This window comes from Archocentrus centrarchus, chromosome 19 (genome assembly GCF_007364275.1).
Source record: "Archocentrus centrarchus isolate MPI-CPG fArcCen1 chromosome 19, fArcCen1, whole genome shotgun sequence".
Taxonomy (NCBI): Eukaryota; Metazoa; Chordata; class Actinopteri; order Cichliformes; family Cichlidae; genus Archocentrus; species Archocentrus centrarchus.
The window spans coordinates 26,901,090-26,910,303 of NC_044364.1; the positions used below are offsets into that span (position 1 = coordinate 26,901,090).

At 40.7% G+C, this 9,214-nt stretch overlaps 1 protein-coding gene across 1 annotated transcript; it reads right to left on the reverse strand.

The window, feature by feature from the left end:
- Positions 1-603: 603 nt before the first annotated feature.
- LOC115797970 (TATA-box-binding protein-like) lies at positions 604-7,918 on the reverse strand. The gene is made up of 9 exons (XM_030754583.1): positions 7,771-7,918; positions 6,554-6,728; positions 5,133-5,300; positions 3,701-3,881; positions 3,503-3,590; positions 3,310-3,401; positions 3,059-3,223; positions 1,600-1,691; positions 604-769 (listed from the first exon to the last, which is right to left on the reverse strand). Exons 1-9 carry the CDS (start codon positions 7,897-7,899, stop codon positions 693-695), a joined length of 1,167 nt encoding a protein of 388 aa, XP_030610443.1. The 5' UTR covers positions 7,900-7,918; the 3' UTR covers positions 604-692.
- Positions 7,919-9,214: the final 1,296 nt, after the last annotated feature.

Below are 9,214 nucleotides of genomic sequence, written 5' to 3' on the forward strand. Positions count from 1 at the left end.
GTCTCATCATAAATCGACGTTGTTTATGATGAAAAGTCGACCAAAAACAAAACCAACACGAGCTCCGTGCTGCCTGAATATTGAATGAAGTAATGAAGACGTTTGGCTTTGTGGTTGTAAATAAAGCTTCAGAATGAAGCCTGAACAACAAACCTTGTTTCCTCACATTTAAGAAAAGGAACGTCCCAAAGTGTTGTAAGGGTGCAGTAACCCATCCATCTCCTTCAGTCCAGTCTAACTCATCTGCAACTTCATTCATTTATATTTCATTAGACGTTCTGATGTGTTTTTTAATTTAACATTCACTTTGAGATGAATGTGGAGTGTGGAGCTGGGTCACATTCACTCAGAGGCCTCCTGTTCATTTTGTGGTGATCATGAGATGATCAGTGAGTTTGCCTCTGTCAATAATTCACAGTGTAACGCTTCACTTCAAACGTCCTGCAAACATACATAAGGTGCATGCTGAATGCCACACATCGCACATCCCACTCTGAGGTTTCACTGAGAGAAGCCTGCAGCCATCCTGACATCTAGTGGTATAATCAGGAACTACAATACCCATTTCCCTCAAAACCTCTTAAAATACACATGCATCGATCATTGTTCATTCATCAGTTTATTGATATCTGACTCTAAAATCACTTATTAGTAAGCACAGTTTGAGACTTCATAGGTGCTCCTGTCTGTCTTTACTGCTTCCTGCACTGTCTCATGAATGGAAGGATGGCCTCAAGCGCTTCATTCAACTCATTTGGTGATTTGGCTCCTGGAGTATAACACAAGATATTTAATGTACTTTGATCAAAGATAATTTAGCATACACTCACATGTGTAAGTGAAACCAGGTAAATACGTCAATGAGAAAAACAATGGAGAAAAAAAAATTTAGAAGCAGGATTAGTTTTTGAACTTTTACAGTGCAAATTTTCACAACACTTTCACCACCAGAGGGCAGTGTTTTTGATATTTCCATACCTGCATTTCCCCCCACTGTGAATAAGAACATGTTCTTAATGATTTACCCACAGACATACATACGTAGACCTCGCACTGAGCTCTGATACGCCATATTGGATGTGTCAGATCTGCGCTTTAAACTAATGTAAGGCACCTTTCCACAAAGTTCTTTAACTTAATGTATCTCATTCACACATGCACTAATATATACTGGGAAACTGATAGGCACCAGAAATAACATAACTTCAATAATGATAATTATAAATGTTATATACTACACGTATTTTTAGGGTGCAGGCATCAAACCAGGGTCTGTATTTTCTAATCTTTGTAACACTGTTACTGTGATGATCCATGTCTACAATAACCAGAACCGGACATGTACATATAACATCTGCAGGCTTCTAAATTTAAAAAAGCATTTTTATATTTATTAGTGATTCTTATCGTTAATCACAATCTTTAAAAAAATAAAGTTTACAAATTAAAATAACTGTAATAGACACTGGTCTGCTTCATTTTCTTTTAGCAATGAAACTGTATACTAAAATTATAGATCCATGTTATATTGCACACATATTTTATCATCCAAAGTGTGGACATGTATGTATGATGGCATGGATGTGTGGACAAGCTCACCGGTCAGATTAATGCGCCCAGTGCTGAAGACTGTCACTTTGATCCTGGGATTCACCTTACAGGAGAGGCCACTAAACTTCAGTGGATCATAACTGTGGAAAAAAGAAAACAAACGAAAACCTAAGAGTCTAAGTAGCCAAATTTACAGCAGACACAGCATCAGTGGTACCAACACAGTCTAGTTTTCATCATTCGAAGGGTATAATGTTTCCAGCTACACCAGAGAGACAAGGCTCTAAACCAATCCTTATATTTTTTTCCAGGATGTAGAAACTGAAACCTTGGCACCCCAAGTGTGTGCACTGTGTCTTCAGTGCTCCTGGGGCCCTGAAGACACATCCCGGTGCGACCTGGGTTTCCTGAGCCTTTCTCTGTCTATCTCTGGCTCCGGGAGTTGTTGTTGCGGCTTCTCACCCTCATTCTCAAGTCCGTTTCATGACAAACACACACAAACAATCACACACAAGCAATCACCTGCAGACAATCACACACGCAAGCAAGAGAATAAGAGTGTGTTTGTTGTTTGTTGTGTTCTTCTCTTTGGGGTGCTGTTGTTTTTTGTGTGTTTTGTTACAGATGCAGCAGTTGGTGGCCACCCCCCACCCCCCCTCTGTTTTACCCTCTTTACCCCCCATCATTTCTTCTGCCCCTTCCTGCCTGTAAACATGTAAATAAAGAGGCAAAGAAAGAAAAAAAAGAAAGAAACTAATGCTACAGAGCTCCTCTTGGCACAGCAAAGGTGTTTGGCACAACAGAGCATGCAGACAGTCATTTTGCTTGCTTAAGCTGCCGGACAAGACAGGTTAAAAAATAAATAAATGAATAAAATAAACTGAACTTCTAGACACTGTTGGGACAATCATTTCAGGACACAGTCCAAAATTGTACTTGCTCATATGTAGCATGCACCAAAAATAGGCTGCTTCACACATATTGGCACAACCTGAAATATTCTAGAAAGATAACTCCTGGGCTCAGTGGGACATCGCACAGGCATTGTAGTATGGAGATGGCTGGTTTAAGACCATTTAGGCCCCATTTACACAAGAACATTTCCAGATGAAAACAGCTACGTTTTCAGACTTCGATTTACACGAGAACAATGTGAAAATAATACTATGGTTGCAACTCCTATATCCACACCGCCAACTTGTGGCCTGGCAGGGGGAGCTACAGCGCTTTCAACGTCTTGCATTTCCGTGTAAATGGAGATAGTTTTTGCAACATTTCCATCTGAACATGCTACATTTCAAAAACGAAAACGGTGAAACGACACCTGAAAACGTTCTCGTGTAAACGGAGCCTTAATTTCCAGTCTGACTGAACTCGACTCGTGTGTCCCAGAGTAATGTCTGGGAAAGTTCAGGACAAGCAAGACATCTCTGATCATTTGGCACCAAATAGCATTGGCCGACACATAATGTGAACAATCATGAGATAAGAGCCATAATCTCCTGACCTGCATTCCCACTTGCAGATCTCGCACAGTGTCTTTAAATCCACAGGAAAGGCTTTGTAAGTAGCCATCAGGTTCTGGATCTTGAAGTTGAGGAACCGGACAGGGAAGCCAAACTTCTGTAGTTTGCGGGCAAACCTTCTGGCCATCAGGCGGGCCATCATAATGCTGTTCAAAGGGAAAGGAAGGAGAGGGGAGGGTCAAAAAAACATCTTACTGCACTACAGTTTGAGGAGATATGAATCCAGACAAACCTCTCCCTCACAAAGCAGGTCATTTTCCCACTAGCGAACATGATCACTGTGGCTTTCGGAGCTCGGTTCCTCATAATGAGCCCCTTGAAACTCTGAAAAACAACAGCAAGACTGAAAAGCAGCACAGGCCTCATTATGTACATGTGAGCATGCTCCACATGCTTCTCTGGGTCACATGTTCAGGCTTTTGTACCTTTGGATTGTACTCCACATTCCACATATTTCGTGCAATGCTGTGCAGATCCAAACGGCAGCCCAGGTTCACTGTCGAGAAGACATTACTGCACACAAACACACAAAAATACATAACTCAGAGAGGTCATTAGACAACGTCTTCGTCAGGTTCTGAGGAAGACTGCGATCAGACTGAAAACGGTCTCTGTGGTGATACCATATTACTGGGGTGGGTTTCGGTAATCTCAGGATCTCAGGCTCCTGCTTCTCCTCCGTGACCTCCTCCTGCTTCTCCTCCTCAGTGAGTTCCTCCTGCTTCTCCTCCGTGACCTCCTCCTGCTTCTCCTCTGTGACCTCCTCCTGCTCTGTCCTCCAGTTATCAGCAGTCCTGCTCTCAGCTGAAAAAAGAAAAAAAAAGCATTTTCTCTGCAATCAGATGCACCTTTTTTCAGCTTCAGTTTGAGGCATCTTAATGTTTCACTTTAAAACATAAGAGTGGGCAGCAACAGAGCTGAAAGCTTCATCAAAGCTCAATGGCCAAAAACTGCAGGTCCTTCTATGCCCACTTGAGGCTCTGAACACTAGTGTCAAAGTACTAACTAGCAGGTGTCTTCATCTGTGTGATGCACACATAAAGTCTGTGGATGCTAGCTGATAATTTAGCACTCCTCCCTGTCATCCAAATATTTCAATACATTTAATTCCAATATTTTATTGCCATGTCGACATTGTCAATAGGAATTTGTTTCGTTAAGGTCTCATGCACTGACAAGAAACACTCAGTGTGATATAATTAATTAATACCTGAATAAAACAACACACAGAATTAATAAAAATCTAGACCATAAAACAGAATAATAAAATAGTAATACTAAAACTCCTGTAGGAGGATTAGCAGCATCAAGTGAAAAAAATCAAAATAGATGAATAAATAAAATAAATAATAATCATATATAATTATTGCATACAAAACAGTTCAATTTGTTTTGCTTAAAGTATTTGCAAGGTGTTGAGGAGTCAGACAGCCTGTGGGTATGTACTGTTTTAAAATCTGGTCGTTTTTGTGCTGATGCTTCTCAGTCTTTTCTATGAGGGGAGAAAGTTTAAAAGGCAGTTAGCTCAGTGGGTTAAGCGAATTGTCAAAAAAGTAATTTAAAGGGCCAAATTGTATTTTATTTTTTACATCAATTTGCGTACCAGAAGGGAGCGGGGACAGAAGCGACCCGCCGGCCGCAAGTTTGGGCACCCCTGATGTTGCAGAATAGAGTGCAGGCACAATGACACAGTATCATCAACAGATCTATTTGCCCTATATGCAAACTGGTACGGTTCTAGGGTGATACTGGAAAGGTGTCTACATAGCAACCATTCAAACATTTTCATGATAGCTGATGTTAATGCTGCAGGTCTATAGTTGTTCAGACACCTTGGGTTAGATTTCTTAGGCACAGGTACAATCACAGCTGATTTAAAACATGCTGGAACTTTCTGTTGAGCCAGGGAGCAGTTAAAATCGGGGCCAGCTCAAATAGAGTCACTTGTGAGTCCAAAAAAATCACGTTGTGGACCAAAATTGTAAAACTGAGTTTTTGATTGTATGTAAAGTGTTCTTGATACACTCTGATGAATGTACAGGTTTGCTGTTGTACCTGTGTTGTCCGAAGGGAACAGCATCAGAAGCTCATCAGGCAGTAATTTTAAAAACAGCTCCTCCTCCTCAGTGAGTTCCTCCTGCTTCTCCTCCGTGACCTCCTCCTGCTTCTCCTCCGTGACCTCCTCCTGCTCTGTCCTCCAGTTATCAGCAGTCCTGCTCTCAGCTGAAAAAAGAAAAAAAAAAAGCATTTTCTCTGCAATCAGATGCACCTTTTTTCAGCTTCAGTTTGAGGCATCTTAATGTTTCACTTTAAAACATAAGAGTGGGCAGCAACAGAGCTGAAAGCTTCATCAAAGCTCAATGGCCAAAAACTGCAGGTCCTTCTATGTCCACTTGAGGCTCTGAACACTAGTGTCAAAGTACTAACTAGCAGGTGTCTTCATCTGTGTGATGCACACATAAAGTCTGTGGATGCTAGCTGATAATTTAGCACTCCTCCCTGTCATCCAAATATTTCAATACATTTAATTCCAATATTTTATTGCCATGTCGACATTGTCAATAGGAATTTGTTTCGTTAAGGTCTCATGCACTGACAAGAAACACTCAGTGTGATATAATTAATTAATACCTGAATAAAACAACACACAGAATTAATAAAAATCTAGACCATAAAACAGAATAATAAAATAGTAATACTAAAACTCCTGTAGGAGGATTAGCAGCATCAAGTGAAAAAAATCAAAATAGATGAATAAATAAAATAAATAATAATCATATATAATTATTGCATACAAAACAGTTCAATTTGTTTTGCTTAAAGTATTTGCAAGGTGTTGAGGAGTCAGACAGCCTGTGGGTATGTACTGTTTTAAAATCTGGTCGTTTTTGTGCTGATGCTTCTCAGTCTTTTCTATGAGGGGAGAAAGTTAAAAAGGCAGTTAGCTCAGTGGGTTAAGCGAATTGTCAAAAAAGTAATTTAAAGGGCCAAATTGTATTTTATTTTTTACATCAATTTGCGTACCAGAAGGGAGCGGGGACAGAAGCGACCCGCCGGCCGCAAGTTTGGGCACCCCTGATGTTGCAGAATAGAGTGCAGGCACAATGACACAGTATCATCAACAGATCTATTTGCCCTATATGCAAACTGGTACGGTTCTAGGGTGATACTGGAAAGGTGTCTACATAGCAACCATTCAAACATTTTCATGATAGCTGATGTTAATGCTGCAGGTCTATAGTTGTTCAGACACCTTGGGTTAGATTTCTTAGGCACAGGTACAATCACAGCTGATTTAAAACATGCTGGAACTTTCTGTTGAGCCAGGGAGCAGTTAAAATCGGGGCCAGCTCAAATAGAGTCACTTGTGAGTCCAAAAAAATCATGTTGTGGACCAAAATTGTAAAACTGAGTTTTTGATTGTATGTAAAGTGTTCTTGATACACTCTGATGAATGTACAGGTTTGCTGTTGTACCTGCGTTGTCCGAAGGGAACAGCATCAGAAGCTCATCAGGCAGTAAGTTTAAAAACAGCTCTTCCCCCTCAGTGAGTTCCTCCTGCTTCTCCTCCGTGACCTCCTCCTGCTTCTCCTCCGTGACCTCCTCCTGCTTCTCCTCTGTGACCTCCTCCTGCTCTGTCCTCCAGTTATCCTGCAGTGAGAAACCACAAAGGAAGCTGATGAGAATCAGTTATCTACTCTCTTTCTGCCAACATGTGACATGAACCTTTGTGTTGTGAACTGCAGGCTGAGTCTGAATGGCATTACCTTGACCTCCAGTTACATTGAGTGATCTTGGAGTCATTTTGAAACATCCTTTCTCAGAGTGATGCTGAAAAGCTATCTCATGCATTTATTACTTCTAGGCTGGACTATTGTAATTCATTATTATCAGGCTGTTCTAAAAGCTCCCTGAAAAGCCTTCAGCTGATCCAAAATGTACTGACAGGGACTAGAAAGAGAGAGCATATTTCTCCCATATTGGCTTCTCTTCATTGGCTCCCTGTTAGATCCAGGACTGAATTTGAAATCCCAGCAAGTCCACCTCTGAATGGCTCACAAAACCTTGACATGACCTTAAACAGGTTGCTCTGGCTGGAAAACCCTCCAATGTGGCTCAATTAAAACTGCAAAGAGTGGGCCGAAATTCCTCCACAGGGATGTGAAAAACTCACATCGAGTTATCACAAATGCTTGATTGCAATTCTTGCTGCAAAGAGCAGCACAGCCAGTTATTAGGTTTAGAGGGCAGTTACTTTTTCACACTGGTAGGTCTGGATAGTTTTGTTCCCTTAATAATATTAATAATAATAATTTAAAAAATCTTTTAAAAACATCATTTTGCATGTAGTTGTGTTGGAAAGGCAGTAACAAAACAAACAAACTGAAGACACTGTATCTTTAACATGATTTTTAAAAGCACAAAGCTGCTAAAATCAAATGGCTCCCATGAAGAAGCCTGATCCTGATAAATATGATCACAATTTTATAGAATAATAAACTGAGTTTTCTTTGGAATATTTATACATGCCAATAAAGATTATACATGACAGAAAATATTCATAATTAATGACAAAAGATTTGTCTTTATAACTGAAACAGTTCCAGTTTGCAGTAGATGGACCTGAAAATTTACATTTTCTTTGAGTTCATGTGTGACTGTGTTTGATCACGAGGACAAAGTGAAAACTCACGTTTGCGATATACTTGTCGAAGTAGCGCTCCAATGCTGACTCGTCCATGATGACGTTTCCAGAAACTTTCAGCGACTGAATCAGGTATTGCTCATCAACTAATAATGAATGTACTGTCAGAGTTTTCATGTGAACTTGTTTACATACAAATTAGTTCAGACAGGAGGAGTCTGTTGCTAGGAGACTGGGATGTTAAAAGATGACAGTGAAGGATTTAATGTTTTTTGTTGTTGTTGTTTTTTTTTAACATTTATTTAAGCAAAGATAGAGTCAATCATTCACACACACACAACACACTGGTGATGGCTGAGCTTTCCTCCACTGGTCTGAAGATGGACGATCCCCTCAGAGCCACACCACCCCTGGGTGAAGCAGGAGTTGGTGTGAATTCAGACAACATATTAGATATGATATGATAACTCTTTGTTTGCCATTTGTATACACACACACACACTGGGTCTAGTACATAGGAAATCTTGTGCAGGGCTGGGTTCAAAGTTAAATAAATACAAATTTATATATGTGACCCACAAAAGATGTGGTCACATAATTTTTTTTATGTCATTACATACTATAAGGGTCAATAGTTTCAGGATAATTATTCCAGCTCTCGCTGAGATATGTATATAATAAAAAGCCTTAAGGGACTTTGATTTAGTCTTTATGGACTTTTCTGTGGGGCAATACCAAAAAACCGTCAGTAGGTGGCAGTTGGACATCAGGCGGCTGTCTGATACGCTGTTTTGCTCTCGCGCTATTCTGCTACGAGAGAGCGATGCAGCAACAGCCAAACCTTGTCTTGTCTGCTCATTTATTCCATTATATCAGATAACTGTTGTGTGGTCGCACACCTGGGACCTGCAACATATACAAATATGAATCAAAGTGCACACGGAGGTAAAATAAGGGCATATATCAGTATAAATCAGTAATTCCTGTAGTGCACATGAATGGCTGTGGTGTGTCAAACATACTGCATGTTATTGAAATATATATTGTACTTCTGGATAAATTAAATGTGTGAGTTTTAGTTTTTTGTTATTGCCATCAGTCTGACTGCGGCAGGACAGAAGCTGCTGTGGAAGCATGGTGTGCGATCAGACTGTCCGGTGTGCTGCGTCTCAGGCTGTATGCTGGTTGTTTTGGTCTGAGGAGGGTGTGACCTGGATGATGGCAGTCTCTGATGATATGTTGTGCTCTTTTATCGCAGCATTGTGTGTATTAAGTCAGTCCTTATAATCCTCTCTGCACTCCTTGTGACTCTCTGGAGAGCCTTCCTCTCTGCCTGGGTTGTGTTTCCATACCAGACTGTGATGGCAGCACTATTCTTGCTGATACTCCGCCTGGGCCCATTGTCTTATTGGGGTTCACCTGCTTCAGGGCCTTCAGGACAGGGTCAGAGGGGAATTTGGTGGGGGTTTCTGTGTTAAGCTGGTTCAATGCT

What these genes read in the sequence shown, in the direction of transcription:
- LOC115797970 (XM_030754583.1), bottom strand. Translation starts at nt 7,899, where the DNA reads ATGAAAACTCTGACAGTACATTCATTATTAGTTGATGAGCAATACCTG. An exon ending in GTTCCCTTCGGACAACGCAG is followed by an intron (nt 5,301 to 6,553) that starts GTACAACAGCAA and finishes TTCTTTTTTCAG; the next exon opens with CTGAGAGCAGGACTGCTGAT. An exon ending in ATGTGGAGTACAATCCAAAG is followed by an intron (nt 3,402 to 3,502) that starts GTACAAAAGCCT and finishes GTTGTTTTTCAG; the next exon opens with AGTTTCAAGGGGCTCATTAT.